This window comes from Cryptomeria japonica, chromosome 7 (assembly GCF_030272615.1).
Source record: "Cryptomeria japonica chromosome 7, Sugi_1.0, whole genome shotgun sequence".
NCBI classification, from domain to species: Eukaryota; Viridiplantae; Streptophyta; class Pinopsida; order Cupressales; family Cupressaceae; genus Cryptomeria; species Cryptomeria japonica.
This window is the reverse complement of record NC_081411.1, coordinates 284,244,278-284,265,328: the sequence shown is the minus strand read 5'-3', so window position 1 is coordinate 284,265,328 and position 21,051 is coordinate 284,244,278. Positions and strand designations below refer to the sequence as shown.

The window sequence follows — 21,051 nt, the reverse complement described above, 5'->3', positions numbered from 1 at the left end:
TCAAGTCCACACTAACAAGGCCGAATACTCTTTGCGGCCTAGGAATTATTTGCTTATTCAAGAATCATTTCTGCCTTCAAACTACAAAATCTATCTCAGACAACTTAAAGTCTTGCTTTTCAGTGTCATTGTGATCAAGATCTTGTAGTTTTATTAACTTTTATTTTTTATTTTTACAATTGCCTTAGTTTATGAGCAAGCAATTCTTTTTTGTGCAAACACTTTACAATAATTAGGTTTTCTCACATTTGCAAGTTATTAACGTTCTACGGGGATGTGTTCTTGGCCTTGAAATTGTTGTTCGCATCCTTTTTGGTGTTTCCAAGATGATTTGATTGTAGGGGCTTGCTCAGTATTTTCCAAAATCTTACAATGCCATGATACATTAGGAACCATTTGTGATCTATTTGATCACCCCAAGTATGGTCGGGTAACTATGTTCCACCAAGTTTTTTAACATGAGAAAGACAAGGTATTCTATATAAAACAAGGGGAATTTCAAATATACATATGATAACATTGATAAGGGTTTCATCATATGCATTATAAATCATACACAACATTATAGTTCACATTAAAGTTGAACAATTAATAAATGTCAAAACTCAAAATTTAATTACTTCCATAATTCATTGTCAAGTCTATATGATATAAAATTAAAACATACAACAAAATACTCAAAGCCTGCACTTTTGAACTACAAAATAATAAACCCACAAAAACATAGTGATAAAAAGGATGAGGCTACCCCTATTTGGCATTTGATAACGTTGCATCAAAATCGATGTTTGATTCTAAGCTATTGCTAGTATGAGGGATTGGCTCATCTAGTGGAATTTCCAACCAATTCCTTGCATCTCCTCATCAATTGGGTGGTGTCATTGAGATCAACATCCCATTGTAAAGTTGGAGTCCATTGATACTTTGAAGCTTGGTGATTTTGAAGTTGCAAAGTACTATGCACGATCATTGTGTCTTTTATTCGTCTCAAGGTAATGGTATTCCTCTCAATAGAGTGGTTGAAGTTGTGTCTAGACCAATTGCTCTTTGTGATGGAGGAACTTGCCTTCTATGAAAGGAGGTGTATTGTGAACATCGCCAATTTTGGTGTATCCTTTCTGTGACATGTCCACCATCCAATAAGATTAGTTTTAGCTAATATAGCTCTATCTATCTTTGTCTCAAGTTTATAAAATGTTGAGCGCAAGCCATTGTGTGCTAAGATAGTTGACTCCTCACTCAAATACATCTTTCGACAAGCCTTCATTAACCCTTTTTCCACCTTTTTGTCATCATATGGATGCAACCTCCTAGCCTTTGGTGCATACCATTGGGCTTTAGAGCAAAGGTTGCAATATGAAGTGGGGAGTTCATAATGTTCCACTGTTGCATCACAATGAGCTTAATATGTTGCTCATATAACCTCAAATTAGGATCCTTATTACAAATTGCTTGATTTATCCGCCCAAGCATATTGTCAAATATGTCTTATGAATATCTCCAAGACTAGAAGAGTCTGTATTGGCATATCTGATGACTTTTACAACATGTGAGATGAAGGAGCAAACATGTTAGCAAACAAAAGTTTCAAAAAAGGCGAGTTAGAGAATGAGACTCCGAAACATAATCATAATAACAACAATCTTTCAATTACAAAATCATTAGTTTATTAAAAATCAACATTTTCATTCCTCATAGTGGACCGCTAATCATCATTAAGGACCTTTGTATGATACTTTTTCCTTTAGTAGTGTTTGTAGTAGGCCATCTAGTCCTCTTTGTAATGCGCACCTTTTTGTGATATTCCTGAATTTTGCCCTAAAACAATAATTCCAACCCAAGATGAGAATCACATTATATTTATAAATATAACATTTTAAAAAATGATGAAATTTTATTATGATATTCAACTTCTAATTCTATGAATAATTCTGAAAATAGAACTCATCTTGATTTTCTGCAATAATTCTCCTTCAAATTGTCATGCTAAAGATAAACAATATTCAAATCAATAAATTGTAGCACAATAATTGATCAAATCCTGAATTCCCCGTAAATACCTTGCAAATCGGTTGAGTTAAAAGACCTCGTCCCTAGTTTGTCAAAGGTAGGAAAAGACTTAGTCCCTCCAAACCCTAGCTCACCTAGTGAGCTTGGATCTTGTCCAGTGGTAATACTAAGGACCCTATCCCTAGCATGCTAAAGGGTTGGAAGCAACTCTCTCCTTCTAAACCTTAGCCCAGCCTGTGGGCCCGAGCTTTGTTCGGTTTGCAAGTACTAACTAGAATTCGAAATTGACATCTTGACATATTTGTTAGATTATTGCTGATTGCCTTGATCTCTCTTCGACATTTCTTGAAGGATTGATGAGTGGGTGCTTAAATTTTACTCAAATGAATTGATGATGAATGTTTGATGTTTGAATGATTGATATTTGAATAATTGAGGCTTGCATAATTCTTTGATTGATTGATTGATGCTAGTATGATTAATTGATTGATGAGATGATATTATAAATTGGTTCTTGAATGGATTTCTGATTTCTTACATAGCTGAAAGAATTGATATTTGATGACGAATTCCTGAATGGATGATTCTCCCTTCTTCCATCCTTCCTTCTTTGCTTGGAGGATTGATTTGCCCTTAACACCCATTTCTTGAAGTAGTCACTACCCTTCACAAGGAATGAGTCACCACCTTTCACAAGAATTGAGTCACCACCCTTCATTGTTGCTTTTGAGAATAACAATTCATTTCCAAATTGATTACCTTCATTCCCATTGATGATATATGGATGCCCCTCTTAAAGGATCTCCCGTTTTTATCTCATGTTTGAGGGAGTCACAACTCTTCATTTCGTGCCTTTTGACCATCATCAAACTTAAGTAAGTTTTAATTGTATTATTTTTTTATCTTTTACTTTTTTATATTTTAAATTATTATTATTTATTATTATATCTTATTTCAAAAGTCGACATTACATTCTCTGAATTAACCATAATTAATTGTAGAGCCTTGTACACCTCAAGCATTCTCTCTAACAAAATGAAACAATTGGCATACCTATTCTTCAAAGTTTCAAAAATCATACCATTCGTTAAACTTAATCAAATTTTAATTATATTTTTATTTTTTATTTTTACTTTTTAATATTTTAAAGTATTATTGTTTATTATTATATCTTGTTTCAAAAAGGCGACATTACACTTTGAGTTAACCATAATTAATTGTAGAGCCTTCTACACCTCAAGCATTCTCTCTAACAAAATGAAACAATTGGCATACCTAATCTTTTGAGGTTCAAAAATTGCTTCTTTGGAAAAGTATTGAAGAGGCTAGGTGAGTTGTGGTGGTTACAAATGAACATCTAAATATCTTTAGCTTTTGCCACCAAATGAACATCTAAATATCTTTAGCTTTTGTCAGCATTGGCTGCTGCACCAACCTATTTTTTTGTCTTTAAATGTATTATTTAACACATGAACACAACATAGGGTTGAAAAGATGTGCTTGTAACCACCCTTCACCATCATGCTGGCCAATTTGCACACATACTGAATTGGTGACCACCTATACAACAAATGATGCCCCAACCTCCTCTATGGCCTCTCTTAAAATATGAATTTGGAAGTTTGCATTCTTGCACTTCTTGGAATAATCAATAGCTCTAAGAAAATAAGAGCCAACTGAACATGTGACTATGACATTGATGAGTGGCTGATGTTTAATATTTGTCTACCCATGCATGACAATAGTGCTGTTTTTTATTCCAAGTTTGCCTCATGTCTCCCATCAGCAAATTCACTTTAGAAATATTCTTTGTGAAGGAGGGTAGTGTGTAATTTATGTTCTTTAGAGGCTGAATGAGGGACCAACATAAGCTTTATCTTTGAACATTTGTTTGAAGTAAGGAGAATGTGGTATATGGCTGAGATGGGATGGGCATAGAAAAATTTGGCGGTGGAAGACTTTGCCTCATCTTGTGCTTATGTATTCAACATACTTGCAACTTTCCCCGCTTTCGCGCTAACATTAGTCCTTTTTCCTCTTGTAGAAACATCACCCCTACACTACCAACCATAGAGGTTATAGGAATGGCTGATTGTTAAGATTGTGCTGGCATTGGCACACCTTAAGACTTAGCTTCTGCCTCTATATGCAATTTATGAACCTCTACCTTTGCATCCTTTTTTATATTTGGATACTCCATAACTCCATGTCTTGTAGGGCTTAAGAGATGAGAATATACTCTTGGGTAGGTCTCTTGAAAGTATGTTTTTAAAATGGACACCACACTTTACTATCCTCCACATTTTTCTTTTTTTGTCCAGGGCTGTCACATATCGGAGAAGAATTTTTTTGGATTAAAAGAGCCCTTTGCATAAGGTTTTAAAATAGTGGAAGGATGCTCAAATGGATTTGGTGGCTGTTCCCCTCCACCCGCAGGACTCCCTTGCCTTGATGAACCAACAACTGAGCTTGAAACTTTCACATTTCTTTCTTCCATCTAATGTTTATTGCTCTCATTGCTGTTGTTCATATTTTTTTGTGAAACAATGATGCAAGTGGAAACCGAAAATTGAAAAGAAAAGAAAATCACAGATTTCATATCAGAGCCTGGTTCCTTAAAAATTCGAAATTTTTTGAAAGCAAAAAATTCAGTGTGAATTTTTTTGTTCTATTGTTTTGAAAAACAAAATCGAAGGATTTTTTTTGTCTGAATTTTTTTTGGGAATTTTCTTCCACAAAATCGTGGATTTGTTTCAGCCTATTCGGATTTTTTTTGAAACCACGGATTTTCGGTTCGCGCGTTTTCCAGGCGCTTGCATTTGCTGTGTAAAAAATCGCGATTTTCATCCTTGGCCACGCGACTTCGTTTCCTGTGCCTGTGCGTGTGGGCTTATTTGTGATCGCGTTTTTTCTCGCTTGCAGATTTTTTTCTGCCATTTTTGGACGGAAATCTGCATTTTCAGCTAGGGTTTTGACCCTCTAGATTCAGTCGAATTTTTCTTGTGATTGCAGATTCTTGGTGGGGTTTTCGAGATCTCATTTGGGTCGTCGTCATAATTTTTTGGGTGCCTCGATTTTCGAGCCAGCGGATCCAGATTCTGGCAGCAGATTCCTTTTGGGTTTTTTGCAAGGATTTCTGCGTTGTCTTCGGATTTTTCTGGGTCAGCCGGAAATTGTTTCTTGAAATTCGTGCCAGCTGCACTTCATTTTTTGAAGTCTGTACTTGCATTTGCCTCTGTTTCTGCAATGGGATTCAAATTTTTTGAATTCTATGCCAGCGCCTCTTAGTTTTTTTTCGTTTTCAGTGCATTGGGAAACGTGCAAATGGCTTCTCTAACCAACCTGATGTTAGAAGGTAGTCAATGCTTTAATGGCAACAATTACAACATTTGGAAACAGCGTATGTTGACCATTTTTGAATATAGGCGTCTTGACCAACTTGTTTTGGGAAAAGAGCTCAGTCTTGGCACACCTGGTGCAGATCAAGATAAGTTATGCTTCTCAAACTCTCCGTGACTGATGATCAGTTACCACAGATTCCTTCCGGCAAGACAGCTTTCGACATCTGGAAGCATCTGAAGGAATTGCATGAGACATCCGACAAGAGCCGAGCATTCTTTCTGAAGAATCAGCTGTTCTCCATTATGATGGACGAACGCATGTCCTTACAGGAACACCTCACGAGGATTAAGGACATTCGAGATCAGCTTGAAGCTATTGGTCGGACTATGGAGGAAGAAGACATGGTAATAATCACTCTGAAAAGTCTTCCGAAATCGTATGAACACTTCATTGAGACCCTCAATATTACTTCAATTAATGTTGACCTGAAGTTTTCAGAATTGTGCACCAAACTTCTACAGCAGGATCGCTAGAAACAACAGTTTGGTAGTGGTACTACGTCAGCCTCCTCGGGAAATGCCTTTACAGCCCAATCCTTTCACAATGATAAAGGCAAATTTCAGTACTCTTAGTCTTTTCAGCAGAAAGGCTCTTCTCAGACACAGGATGGTGCTAAGAAGAAGAATGTGCAGTGCAATTACTGTCACAAGTACGGCCATATGAAGAAAGATTGCTGTCAGAGGCTCGCTTCTGAACAAAAGAAGCAGGGAGGGTCACACTAGAAGGCGCATGTTGCTGAACATTCCGAGCAAAGGGAGTCTGCCTTTTATGCCTTTATGGCTAAGAGGTCTTCAGATCATGCTAGGTCTTCTGTTTAGTACATTGACTCTGGTGCGTCACGTCACTTTTCTCATCGGCGTGACTGGTTTACAAACTTCTCATCTTTCAGTGATTCCGTTGTATTTGGTGGAGGTGAGGAGTATACAGTTGTTGGCAGAGGCACTGTTCAGATACAGTCTGGTGGCAGGAATCTCATCTTCCTGAATGTGTACTATGTTCCTGGTATGGAACTTAATCTGCTCTTTGTCAGTCAGATTATGAGGAATTCTCCTCAGCTAGATGTGGTGTTCAGTGCTCACAAGTGTTCCATCATTGATCGGGAGACTCGTCTTACTGTTGCTGTTGGTCTAGAGGATCATGGCCTATACAGGCTTCTTGACATTTGTGATTCTCTTGAAGTGGCTCTGGCAGCTCGTGTTTCCCCTCTAAGCACTTTGTGGCATCAGAGATATGGACATCTCAACATTCAGTATCTCTCTCAGCTATCTTGGGAGGGACTTGTTTCAGGGTTACCTGATATTCATTCTGTAAATCAATCAATTCTTTGAAATCCATTGCGTGTCTCGCACTGTTTTAATTGCTTGCTAATCATTAACATTGATTTCTCTAGCTGCATTTCAAACTCTATTCAAAATGATTTTTATTGCTCCAATTTGGCTGCAAACTTTTTTTGGCATGTAAAAATGAGTTACAATGAGATTGGGAGGCTTTTTTTGTTGATTTAGGGCTAAGTGTGGTGTGAGGGTCCACAAAAAAGAATAAAACAATTATTTTCTTATTTAGGTTCTTTTTGAAAAAAAAGAAGTGAATAGTTGTGGGGACATCTGGTTGTCCCCAACTATCTTAGGGATGTTTGGTTGATCCCTCGCTGTTCCCTTGTCTCAAAAAATTGTCTGGGATGGCTAGGGCAAAAATGAAAAATTGTTTGCTCAAATAATTGGATGTGTTCTTTATTCTATCGAAGAGTCGTTTAAATAGCCGATTACAAGCGGTCATGTTTCTAAAAAGAAACAACTGCTTCTAAAAATAGAAGCCAAAAATAGAAAACTAAATAAAACAAAAATTACACTAATGGCCATTAAAATACTAATTAATAATTAAATATTCTAATACCCTCCCTTAATGGTCATTCTATCTACTAACTACCCTACAGAATACATTGCAGGTCCTTTGATCACAAACGAAAAGAACACTCTGCTGCAGCAGAAACCCTCCCTGGATCTGCAAAGTGTTAATGACCAAGAATACCAAAATCCATCCAACCTGATGTTGGGTAACCAAACTGAAACTTGAATCCATGATTTTGAGGAAAAATCGACAAACCCTCCAAAAGTGAAGATACAAATCATCATTTTTTGTGGAAAAAAATGGCTAAAATATCACGTGGTAAAACATCTAACATCATGTGGCAAAACACTAGACATCATGTGGGAAAACACTAGACATCATGTGGTAAAACCCTGATTTTTGAGGAAAAAATCAAGCAAAACCCTCCCATGATTTTTTGTAGAGAAAAATCAGAAAACCTACAAACAAATTTTCAGGAAAAAATTGTGAAAACCCTAGGATCTGTAAGACGAGAGGCCTTGCTAAGAGAAAAATAATAAATTTTTTGGAAAAAATTAATAAAACCCCCCAAATTTTTTTTTTCAAGGGAAAAATTATAAAAACCCAAAATTTTTGAAACCCTAGTTGCTGTTGGCATACAAACCAAGGTGGCAGGAAAACGTGCCCTAGGTTGGTAGCTACCTAGAAATAGAAAATTCTGGCAGAAATGGTGCCCTAGGTCGCAAAAAATTCTTGCGAACTCGTAACCCTAGTGCAGACCTTCAGAGCTGCAAAAAACCATAGATGCTGAATGCTGTATCACATGGGCAAATATGTGAAAACACAATCGTGCGGAAATAGTCAATCAAACCCAACAATCTCTTGCAGTCCGCGATTCTTAAAAAACCTCTTGCAAAACACTCCGCCCAAAAAACCAATCACGAAAATCGCGTAGAAAATAATATTGCCGAAATCCCGAAATAGAGAAAACCGTGTCGTGTCAAATCCTTGGGGAGCCAAGAAAAAAAATCGCGAAACTCGCAATTTCGGGAGGAAAAAATAATAATGGCCGCTGCTGTGTTGAAAAATTCGCAGATGAAAAAGAAAAGAGCCCGAAAAAATCCGTCTCATTGTTCACGCGAAATCGTTAGATAAAGCCCTTGAATGCGAAATAGAAATGTAGACCAAAAACAAGCTGCGAAAATCAAACCTGCTGCCGCCAAAAAATGCGCCACCAAACACAAATCCCGCCTCGAATTTTTTTTTCACAATTTACCTAGCCGGGAATGAATCACGATTTTTCTGAAAAAATCATGTGCCAAAAATCCAAAACTCCATAGTTGCGCCCTAGTTGGAAAAGCTCGGACCCGAAAAACAAGAAAATCACAAAAAGACAGTTGCGGCCGCCATACACACTGAAAAACTCTGCCCATAGAAATTTTTTTTTGCGATCCTCAGAAAACCTGTAAAAGAAATCCACAAAAATCCACCTCTAACTAGAAACCCTCGAAAATTCCACTAGAAATTATTTCAAGGTAGACGGTTACGATGAATTAAAAAATTTGCCAAATCTTAAAAAAGCCCATCGAGCCGCTATGAATTGCTAGGAATTGTCGGAAATTATCGGGAATTGCCAAAGTGCTGTACTTAACATAGTATCCTTTTCTGTATCGTAGCTTTTAACACTATAAATTTTTTCTAAATTTATTTTTATATATTTAAAAATGTTTAGTAAAATATGTTATTTATTTATTTATTAATTTCTAAGTTTTTTATAAATATATATATATATATATATATATATATAGAGTAAGATCTATTATATTATATATAGTAATACCTATTATATTATATCATATATATTATAGTAGATATTTTAATATTATAATATATTATAAAATATATATTATAATTTCCTGTGTTTGGTGCATATCTTGAGATGGGAAGGGTCAGAATGATTGGCCAGGGGAGTGGGAAACATGGGTTTTGAGGCTAAGTAGTAGGGGCATGACGCTACGATGGGAGTGTTCCCTACTCAAATAAAGATGGTTGGTGATGGGTAAGCACCAAATCCATGGTAGTTTCTGAGTCACTTCTAAATCCTATTCATTTGCCACTTATCAAGAACTTGAGAGGAGTGGGTGGGAGGCAATATAACCCCTCACATGCCCCCCTTGAGGGGGAGGGCTTAATAGTTGTTGTTGGGTGGGAACTATAGTGTGTTTGGTGGGAGGGAATAAGAGTTTTGGGCAGGAGGACATAGTTTGCATTGATTAGCCAGGTGTTTTACTACTGTGGAGATGAGACTGTATAGGTCGATCGGACTATGAGTTAACTATGCCATGCTAATCTATTTGTTCCCAGCCACCCTAGTTTCAACAATAGGGGAATATCAGAAGTTTTAAGAGGGGGAGTAATATCTAAACAGTTAATCAGAGTGTTCCACGGAAACACGTTTCCCCCCCAAGGCCCAAGTCCCCCTGTCCTTGAAACCTATCCCCAAAACTTTTTCCCTTTGTCACCACGTCTCTGAAGCTCGTCCCCGCGTCTCCCCGTCCCCAACAGCCGTGGAACAATGGAACTTAATCTCTTCCTAGACTTGGGTTAAGTGATGCTGTTAGGTGCCATCGAACATGCATACCACAATCACGACAACTCGATTGGAGCAGAGTATGTGATTGGGGTATTCCATCCCCACTTCAGTTCCCGACTTCGCACTAGGCCGCAACTCCACCTATACTTGCCCTAGATTTCTTATTATCGATTGGCTACTCAAGGTTCCAGTAGGTCTATCCACACTATTACTCGCACCCAAGGAAGTTTTTTCTGTACCTGCATACGTGAGTCCATATCCGTACCGACATACATACCTGAATCGGTAACTTAGCTTATAATGAAGGACAAAGCAAACTCAATGTAAAAGTGAGGATGATTTTGAAATTTATGAGAATTAGGAGAGGAAGAAGAAGAATATGAAGAAAATATTAGAATAATTAGTTCTTTTAGTCAGCTACCTTTCTAGTTGTTCTATTAATGGGTCATTTAGTCCATCATTTAGCTTTTTAGTTCGTTTAGTCTTTTAAGTGCAACTATTGCATTCTTTTATTAGAATGCATAGTTAGTTGTTTAGTTTTTAGCTTTTTAGCTTTATTCAGTGTTTTAAGCTTTTTAGCTTCATGTTGAAGCTTCTGTTTTACGGTTCGTTCTTTTTAGAACACCGTCTTGACATTGTATATTCGTAGTTATCATTCAATTATTTTTCACGACATCAGAGCGGTTCGATGGGCTTTTTAAGAATTTAGTGAATTTTTTAGGCCTTTTTACTTGGATATAATTTTCAGGATTTTTTTAATCAATTTTTTAATGAAAAAATTATTAGAAGTTTTTGTGAAGGTTTTGTTTGAGGGTTCATATTATTGAAAAAAAATCGTTTTTCTGCTTGTTCTGTTGGGAAATCGAAGTTTGTGTTTTTTTCGCGCGAAGGGATTTTTCTGATTTTTTCTTCTACGATGTTGGATTTTTTGGAGCTTTGACTGTGTTTTCCATTGGAAGTTCGTGTTTGGATTCTTTCGAGGGTTTTTCTCTTTTCGTCACGTTTTGTTTGATTGCGGGTGGGTGTTTGATTTTTGTTTATTTCCGTGCGTGATTTTTGCGGTCTTCCTTTTGCATGTTTTTTGGCCGTTTGAGTTTCATAGCCCATGTTCTCTATGCGACGAATTTTCACAACGATGTGTTTTTACTGTGCGATTGTGTTTCTCTTAGGCTGCCACAGTCTTCTGTGTCTATGTCTATTAGTGGCGATGTATTGTCTTTACCGCGTGACTGTTTATTTTTCCGTGTGACGCTATTTTCATCGGCGATTTTTATGTTCAATGTGATTTTTGCGAATTCTGGACATCTTCTAGCTCGTTTTTCGCGACATTCTCAACTTGCGCCCTTCGTTTTTTGCCTGAGTTGTGGCGGGTGTTGGTTTTGGTGGCCATGCAGAGATTTTTCTGCTAGGCTTTTATAATTTTTCCCATGAAAATTATTTTCAAGATTTTAATATTTTTTCCTTAAAAAAAATTCAGTTTTATAATTTTTGTCCATATAAAAATATTATATTTTAGGGTTTTTATTATTTTTTTTAGGAAAAAAATTAATTTTGAGTTTTGTTAATTTTTTCCACAAAAATTATCTTTTTGGGTATTTTGATTTTTCTCCACAAAAAATCATGGGAGGGTTTTGCTTGATTTTTTCCTAAAAATCAGGGTTTTGCCGCGCGATGTTTGTGGGTTTTCACGATTTTTTCCTCAAAAATTGTCCGTAGGGTTTATAATACTTCCTTAAAAATGATCATTTGTAGTTCACAAAGTTCATGTGGGATTTTGGTTATTTGGGTTTTACCCTTTTTTCCACAAAAAGGATGATTTGTAAATCCAATTTTTAGGTTTTCACGATTTGTTCCTCAAAAATTTGTTTGTTGGTTTTTTCGATTTTTTCCTCAAAAATCATTTGTAATTTGCGAGTTCGCGTGGGATTTTGTGATTCGTGAAATTTTCAGGGTTTGATGGTTTTTTCCTCAAACATTGTGCTTTGCAGTTTATTTTGGGTTGCTCTTGGAGTTGCTGGGGCTAACATCTGCAATTGTGGTATCTTGCAATCTGTTTTGGAGTGGCTGGAGCAAACAGTGCTCAATGCTCTTCTGCAAAAGTTTTTGTGGTTTTTTGCTAAAATCATGTTTGTTGCTCTTTGGAGGGTTCGTCGATTTTTCCTCAAAAATGGTCTCAGGTTTTTCCGCTTTTGTAATTTACGTGTGACGGTTCTGTAATTCACGTGTGAGGGTTACTTCAGTCGGACGAAATCAGCTATTCTTGGTCATTAACACTTTGTAGATCCTGGGAGGGTCCCCACAACAACAAAGTGTTCTCGCCTTTGTGATCAAAAGACCTGTCTAGTACTTAGTTGATACAATGACCATTAAGGGAGGGTATTAGAATAATTAATTCTTATAGTCAGTTACCTTTTTAGTTGTTCTATTAATGGTCATTTAGTTCGTCATTTAGCTTTTTAGTTCGTTTAGTCTTTTAAGTGCAACTATTGCTTCTTTTATAAGAACACATAGTTAGTTGTCTAGTTTTAAGCTTTTTAGCTTTATTTAGCGTTTTAAGCTTTTTAGCTTCATGTTGAAGCTTTAGTTTTACGGTTCATTCTTTTTAGAACACTGTCTTGTAATTTCTTTTTATACGTTGTATATTTGTAAATATCATTCAATTATTTTTCAGAAAATGCTATAAAAGAACAATACAGAAGAGTTTGAAGAGCAACTTAAGGACTTCAGTACTTGTGAATGATCCATAACTCAATAGATTCATAGCCCTAATGACTCACGAATTATGGTTTTCGAGATGATATGACCTTTAACTTCCAACAAACTACTCTTGAAGGATTATACACCAAGTACAACAATATGCAATTTGAATAATAAGAATGAAACAATAAACAATAGAGTGTTAGTTTTACTTTCAGATTAACAGTAAACTCAGAAAACAGATTTAGTAACTAGAATTGGATTATTTTCTGTTAGGGTTTTCAACTTAGTGAATGACAGAAAGCAAAAAAGAATAGATAAAGATGAGACAAGACAACAACATTACCCTGGGAAAACCTCCTAGGAGGAAAAACCCAGCAAGAAAAGATCCTCAGATCTGATTATGAAATTATGCACAATATTCTGATTACAACACTTATCTCTTTAAGAGGTCTGATATGACCACACTTAGGGCTGATGTAGATGGCTAATCAGTATCAGGTCTGTACCTCAGATCTGCACTTTTGTCTTCATCAAACAACAATCTGGTCTGCACTTTTGACACCTTATTCTTGACAGCAGTTCACATATTTTAATGGAGATATCCACACCTAATGTTTACACCTTGGCAGCAGATGTAGTTCACATTCATGCACAGCAGATAACTGACTAAATTCGCATTCAACTTCAGAGCTAATTCACATTTGTGAAGGAAGATGTGTGTGTTTAATGAGGTCAAATTGTTCTTTATTTGTATGTGGCAAGGGACCTATTTGAGGTCAGCTTGGACTAAATTGGTGCCAATTCTTTTATTTATTTTTATCCCTTTTGTGAGTTATAACCCTTGGGTTATAGGACTGGCCCTATTAGAGGGAACACGTTTCCCTTAGAGTGGCGTGTGAGAGGGGAGAGAAGGGCCCAGCCCTTGGCGGATTCCAATGTTGCCTTAAGGCAATTGGAATCTGCATCCTACCTAGTTACAATCAACATAGAGAACCACACAAAAATGTAATATATGACACCAATCTTCTTAAGAAAAAACTCAAGACAGGTGAAAAACTCTAGGAAGGGTTTACCTTTCTCATTGCATCACTAATAGGTGTCAATCTCAAGGATATCTCTGCCATTACAATGGTCTTTTGGAGAAATAGAGTGCATTAAACATACTCCCTTATTGCCTCTTTGCTCTTGCATCCACAAAACTCTTCACATCTCGTCCCTTGTTGAATCTACTATGATAGTAACTTCCTAAGCTAATTGAATCTCTCAAATGTATGCTTTTTTGTCCTCGCAAATCTGTACCCATACCCATATCTGTATCAACAACTTAGTGTGCAAGCATTGTGAATGGCTGCTAGAACTAAATGCTGTAAGATTAATGATTACGTTTGCTCCTATCAATTACAAATTATTTGGCAGCAATGTATATGGCTACCAAAATAGCAATTAGTAGGAGCTGGTGAAAGAACGATGCTCATCACAGATATCATGATTGAAAACATCAAGACAAAACTCTTTGACAAATGAACCAAATCTGAGATGTTTAGATCAATTAGAGAAGAGTTTTTGTTTTTTTATTTTCTAATATGGTCTGGGTATAAATAAGGAAGAAATCTTGCACATTTAAACCAGAACTGGAAGTCCAGATCAAATTGGAAATAACCTAGCACGTGCATATTTAAATTTATCCAAATGCCAACCAAAGCTTTTAAAACCCTTATGTTGATAAACCTTGAAACAAAACATTGTCATGTAGGACTCAAGAGGGAGTAGAAATTCCTAAGTACTTGAAAAATATTTGGCCACACTCTTTATAAATTAAATTTGTTAGAATATGTTTGAAGGCTCAGCCTTATTTTCTTCTTTTGTTGCTTTTCTATTTTTATTGGTCGAAAGTCTGAGGAATTGGGCTGGGCCTTTTTTGATTTAATGGGAGTAAAAAAAGGTTGGAGATGATCCCGAGCCTTGAAGTGTTAGAAGGGTTTTTTGGGCATTTTATGTTGTCATAGTTTTCTAGAGAATTGGTTGTTTTGGGTACAGGTAACTGCTAATGTGGGGATTGAAGTTGTCATCATCACTTGTCGTGTATCTATTTGTAGGCCAAACATGCTTTGTGTTTGCATTTTTTTGGTGTACTTTTCTTCCTTATTTTGTGTTGTAATGTTTACTTTGTTGTTACTGTATACTACAAACCTATGTATTTTCTAATGGAGTTATAATAAAAATGTCACGAGGGGATTGAAGTTGTCATCACTAGTTGTTGTGTGTATTTGTAGGCAAACATGCTTTGTGTTTGCATTTTTTGTGTTATTTTATTCCGTATTTTGTGTTGTAATGTTTAATTTGTTATTGCTGTATACTTGTAAACTATGTATTTTCTGATAAGAGTTATCATTAAAATGTCTAAAATTGCTTCAATGAGTAATAGATTTGTAAATCAAGTTCCTATTTATGCTCTTAAATTCTTAGGCTGAAGTGTTATCCTTGATGCTTTTATTTGCAGGCTTAATAGTTGAAAGCAAAGGCACACTGGCTATTGTAGCATCACTTTTATGCAGAGCGATGTCCTAAGCTGGATCTGATAAAAGTATGCAAATATTCTTAGATATTAGTGTAAGTTGTGCTGGCACTGGAGAAATATTTTTTGGACATAAATTACTAAAACTATCTTCGATATCAATCGAATCAATATGGATGCAAATAATTGTGAATATTTCAAGGTCCTTTGTCAAATTGAATATCTTTAGCGAAAAAATTGTAGTTCTTTTGAGCTAGTTTTCTGCCAATTGTCATTGAAGTTTGCTGTTTGGACTATGAAGCAAATCTTCTGGGTAAAGTTTATGCTACTCTCTGCTATCTTTGAATTGGTGAATTTGACAGGAAATTGTAGGGCATCGTGGACACCAGGCTTCATTGAACCAGTTAAGATCACGGTAAATGTTGACTTGTAGTGATAAAAGAGAGAGGTTCATTTCACATTCCCTTGACATTTACCTCAATTCCAAAAGCTCCTGGTGCCATTTTTTTTTTTGTATTTGAGCACTTTTACATGACAAATAAAGATCTTGGGTTTTATTTCAGGGAAGATTGGTAGAAGAGAAAAATGGAAGTTCAAACATGTGGAAAATCTATTGATTCTTTGCTTGAAAAAGTTCTTTGCATGAACATCCTGTCTTCGGATTACTTCAAGGAGCTATATAGGTTGAAGACCTATCATGAAGTTATTGATGAGATCTATAATCAGGTTGATCATGTAGAACCATGGATGACAGGGAATTGTAGGGGTCCTTCAACAGCCTTTTGCCTTCTTTACAAATTTTTTACTATGAAGCTGACAGTGAAGCAAATGCATGGGCTACTCAAACATGAAGATTCTCCATATATCAGAGCTGTAAGTTTCTTGATTGCATTGCTTTTTCCTCATTTCTGCAAGTTGCTTTGTTCTGTGATTGTTCATTGTAGCATCAATGATTGGTTCTATTTTTTCTTTCCTTTTTAAACTCTTGGTTTCCTTTTGTTAAAGACTATGTTCTGGTTATTGGTTCTCTGCCACCCTCTGTCACACTTTACTGGGCAGAACATGACAGGGATTATGTTTACTGGTATTTGGCTTTTTCTGTAACAGAGTTAATATATAATCATAAATAAGTCCAACTTGAATAAATACTTGACCTTCTAGGTTCTGTACGGACATGTATTTTTACTGTACAGCTTCTCGAGAATCTTCTTAGCAATTATTTGGTTCATTATTCTTTTGAATGAAAAGTCTGTATTGAAATCCTCTAACCAGATGTTTCCTTTTCCAATCACTGTTATATGCCATGTTTAAATTTCGAGCAGTTGTCAATAACTTTGGATTCATTCTGTCCTGTCAATTTTTTTTTGTTTCTAATTTTTGGCCTTACACACTCTGGTGCTATAATTCCTGCTTTATTTGATACTTTACTGTAGAATGTTGTCAATGAGTTCAATTGCGACCTGATATAATTATATAATTCTGGAACTCAAAACTGAAGGAACAAACTCTGAGCACAAATCTGAGATTGTTGAATCTAAAACTGAGATAGTAGAAAAGTCTCAAATCTGAACTACTAGGAAAATAAAATAACTCTATTCAAATATGAACTCCTGAAAGGTAGTAACTTCAAAACATCAAATAACCTTAACTACCTATTACATGTGACCAAGATAATAAATGACAAACCTAAAACTGTATTTATGGCTGATTTTATTAATAATACTAAGCAAATTGAAGAATTTCATGTCTATTCCGTTTTTAATAGGCCACCTGAACTTCTCTATAACATCCCAACCTATGTGTGTCACCTCTGGCTCTGTTTTTTTCTATGCTCTAGACTATATGAACTATGAAGTCTAACTGTGCACATCAAGTATTAGTGAGCACCATAATCCACATCCAATGGCTGATAAAAACTCCTGCATTTGATCAAGCATAAAAATAACTAGAATTTGTACAGTATTAAATAAAGAACTAAGAATGCATCTGATAATTAATATTTCAATGTCAATTGTTCAATATTAAATATAAATTAAAATGGCTTAACATCAGTGCAACTGCATATGGAAAGTCACATCATTAGGATTTCGTTTTACTATATATATATATATTAAAAAATTGCTTTTTGCTTTTGGAACTTGGCAGTTTGCTCAGTGGTACTGCCATGGGCCTGCAGATGCAGCAATATACCCATGCAGAATCTTCAGGACCCTGGTTGTTCCAGCCCAGTTTTGGTACCTAGTCTATTGCTCCTGGCTCAGCCAGGGCACTGAGTGAACCTGTTATCAGAGCAATGAATACATTTCAAACTTAAGATTTGATGTCCAATGATTGTAAAAACCAATTCCTCTGTTTATCAACTAATTCTCACTCTATATACAGGGAAATATACAAGACAAAGAAAATATAAAATCTAGGAACCTTGGAAATGGAGATTTCTCAAACAAAATTTCTCAAAAAATCTAAAATCTAAATTTCTTGAAAAGTAATGATGCAGTTAAGTTCCTGGTACCAAGTGAAAAGGCAGCCAAGGTCTCTCAGCTGATCATACAAGCAACGAATTGCAGAATAGAAATGAAACTACACACCTGAAATATATTGATTTTAGTTGCTTAGAAAAGTACAGTACAATCCTTTGAAAATCAGAAACTTACAAATGATAATGGGTCGTATTCATCCTCTAGTTTAAACTTCTCAGTTTTACAGAAGTGGCCTGCTACAGTTATCTGTTTATCAGAAAAGCTGTGAAATAATTGTGTCTCACCATACTTCTGCCTTGCATTTTGTTCTGCTCTTTCTGCTTACTGAGGCATTCATTTATAGGTTTTTAACTGCTGTATAAAATGTCTGACAGCTGTGTTTGCTCCCTAGGGTGAATATGATTTAACCTACAGAACAAACAAGAGTTTCACATATATAACCAGACAACTAATTACTGTACACAGCATGAATAACAGGCACAATAATTGGCAGAAAAATATATCCTTTATTGCATTCCAAAATGTTCAGTACATGATCATTGCTACCACTAGGTTCCCTTACATGGTAATATGTACTGTTCGGCGGTTGGCGGATGTACCAACCGTCATAACAGGCACGGGAACCATATGGCCGACTCAATACAAAATTATTATAAAACCCATAACTAAAGTAAGGGAACCCTCAACTAGAACTAATGCTGGAAGGGATGAGAGGGCGTCCCTGGCAGTATGGACGACTGGGATGTGCCTGCTCGCTGCAGACGCTATGTGGCTGCCAGTTCCCGCTCTCATGGCAACTTAACCATGTGGGCAGCCTCAACAATCTTATTGCGGGCTCTCTGAAGCTCCTGCCCCTGCTCCTGCAACTGCTGCTCCTTCTTGGCGAGACTAACCTCCAATCCTGCCACCTTAGCTGCCAGCTCATCCTTTGCCTTGTTGCTCACTTCCAACTCCTGAACATGCTTGGCGACAGTCTCCTCCAATGCGGTAACTCGAGAGTGCTCCTGAGCCAACTGTGTCTCACTTTGTTAAATGTGGTGGGCCAATGTTTTCCTTGCACTCTCGGTTTCCCGCACCACCTGATCCCGCTGGGCCTTCATGGCTTCCATCCTCACCACTGCCGTCCTCCAATACTTCAAAACTAGGTCCCAGAAGGTTGTCTCCATTCCACGCATAGAACCATAAATCCCATTCTCCTCTGTCACTATCACATTCGTTATCCAAGCGTCAGTCATCTCAGTGGTTTCTGACTTCGGCCATCCTTTGGTTGTGAAACATTAGAAGAACCCCCCCTCGTAGTCCTCCTTGACAAAGGATAAAAGGCGCTCGACCACTCGAGCTACCCTCAGATCATGTCCAATCGAAGTACCAGTTCCTCTGCGCGAGGAGAGGAGGATTCCTCCCCTCCTTCCTGAACTCCTCTGTGCATTGTATGCCCTACGGCTATCTGATGAGTTTGGAGATCCCTCCCTCTGTCTCGCTAGACTGTAGATTGCCAGTATCAATTCCTCCATCCCCGCCAGGTGACGACGACAACTCTGGCAATTTCTCCACTCGTACCCCGAAGGTCTCCAGCAAATCGATTGTCTGCTCTTGGTGGTCAGCATGGGCGGGACTCAATTGTGGAACTGCTTCCTCTTGGCCAGAGGTCACCCTAGGTGGCGGTGGCGGTGATGCCTCCACGTCCACCACATCAATCACTTGTGCGGATACTTCCTTCGTTTGCTCCACCCCATATGGTGCTGGGTGGCTGCCCCGACTTCGTTCAATTGGTGTATAGGAGGATTCTTGGTCACCATCACTTCCGTCGCCCTGCTACTATCTCCTACCCCTTCTGTCGCATCTGTGGCCACTGGGTTATCACCACCCGTTCCAACCTCGGCTGTCACTTGGCCTGCGACTGGAACCAAGTGAAAAGTGTCATCTTCTCCACTTTATTCATCTGACGAGGATGCCTCCACGACATCTTCTTCACTATCCTCGCTACCTGCATTGGGAGATTGCCCCACATCTTGCCGTCGTCTCTTCCTCTGTTGTTCCCCGCCGGTTGTCATGGTGTCCAGATGCGTCCAGTAAAAGATGGGAGATTTATATGGCTCCAGTCTGGCTAGCGGTTGCAAGTCACCCCTCTTCTCTGCTGGCACTCCTATACAAACAGCCTCTAGAAACATGGCAATGGCATGGTGTGACATATAAAAAACCTTATGCTGTAGCCCTAGGCATTCGCGGATGTGCTTCCTGGCCGTACATGAGCTGGAATGGTGTATGGCCTGTAGTTACCTTGTACATGGTACGGTATGCCCATAGTACTGCTGGCAGACGTTCTTCCCAATCCTCTCGTTCCACTCCACAGGATTTATAGATGATGGACACTAATACCTTGTTGGTAGCTTCCGTCTGGCCATTTGTCTTGGGATAGTATGGGCTTGAAAGATTGTGAAAGATTTTAAACTCGACCGTCATTGTTTGGATGACCTGGATGACCTGATCAACAAAGTGAACCCCTCGATCACTTGTGATCTGAATTGGAATCCCGAACCTGGTCACGATCTGTTCGTACAGAAACCTCGCCGTACTTATGGCAGTGTTGTCCGGGAGAGCTCTAGCTTCAGTCCACTTCGTCAAATACTCCGTGGCTACCACAATGTACCGACATCTGTGCAGATATACTGTTTGACACGGAGAGCACACACAGAAATATATTCGACATACAATAAGTCAACTACAGAATATAATTCGCCAGATTTCTATTTACTGATTTATATATAATTTGTAAAGCATTGCATCATAAATTCTAAGAATGTGGTAATAACATATGTAGCCACAGCACTTTATACTATGAACATAAATTCATGCCAACTGGAGTGTTGGGTCGGAGTGCCGAGATGAATAATTAATGATTATGTTAAAACAGAAACCTTTGATGATATTTGTATTATTGATTGATTGATTCAATGAATTCCTTAGATTGGATGATTTGAGGTATTGGTGAGTTGATGACTAAGTGATTCTTGATTAGATGATCGATGAGTGAGTGAGTGACCCTTGAATGCTTGGAATGATCTTGTTTATACTTTATTGGGGGAAAAGTCACAACCTTTCATAGGAATTGAGGCACACCTTTCATAACAATTGAGTCACCACTTTTCATTGCTACCTTAAAGAATAATATATTATTCTCCAAATTGATCTCCAGTCCCTCTCTTCCTCAAATGAACCTTCTCCCCTTTATATCTCCCCCTGTGAGGGAGAGGTCACATGTCTTCATCATGCCTGCCCTTTGGCAAGAGACACAACCTATCACAATTTCCACCCTTTGAAAGAAAAACTCTTCATAATTTTTGCCCTTGGAAAGAGACACAAACTTAACTACTTCCCATTCCTTTTTTCCTCCATTAATCCTTCCTTGATTCCCATGCTTCATTCCTTTCTTCCCTCCTCCTTATACCCTTTCAAATGATCTCTTCTCCCGCTTATATCCCATTTTTGAGAGTCACAACTCTTCATTCCATTCTTTTTGACCA

The 21,051-nt window shown here is 37.5% G+C and overlaps 1 protein-coding gene across 6 annotated transcripts in view; it reads left to right on the top strand.

Moving 5' to 3' along the window:
- Positions 1–21,051, top strand: part of LOC131052082 (pre-mRNA splicing factor SR-like 1) — a 57,464-nt gene that overhangs the window by 4,682 nt on the left and 31,731 nt on the right. The window contains exons 2-4 of one of the 6 annotated variants that reach the window (XM_057986667.2): positions 15,033–15,142; positions 15,410–15,462; positions 15,611–15,920. In XM_057986667.2, coding sequence (XP_057842650.1) covers positions 15,633–15,920 — 288 coding nt within the window. In that variant the 5' untranslated portion in view covers positions 15,033–15,142; positions 15,410–15,462; positions 15,611–15,632. Of the gene's footprint in view, positions 1–15,032; positions 15,143–15,409; positions 15,496–15,610; positions 15,921–21,051 lie in introns of all 6 variants that reach the window. The other 5 variants (XM_057986670.2, XM_059207958.1, XM_059207957.1 and 2 more) reach the window with 5 other exon arrangements.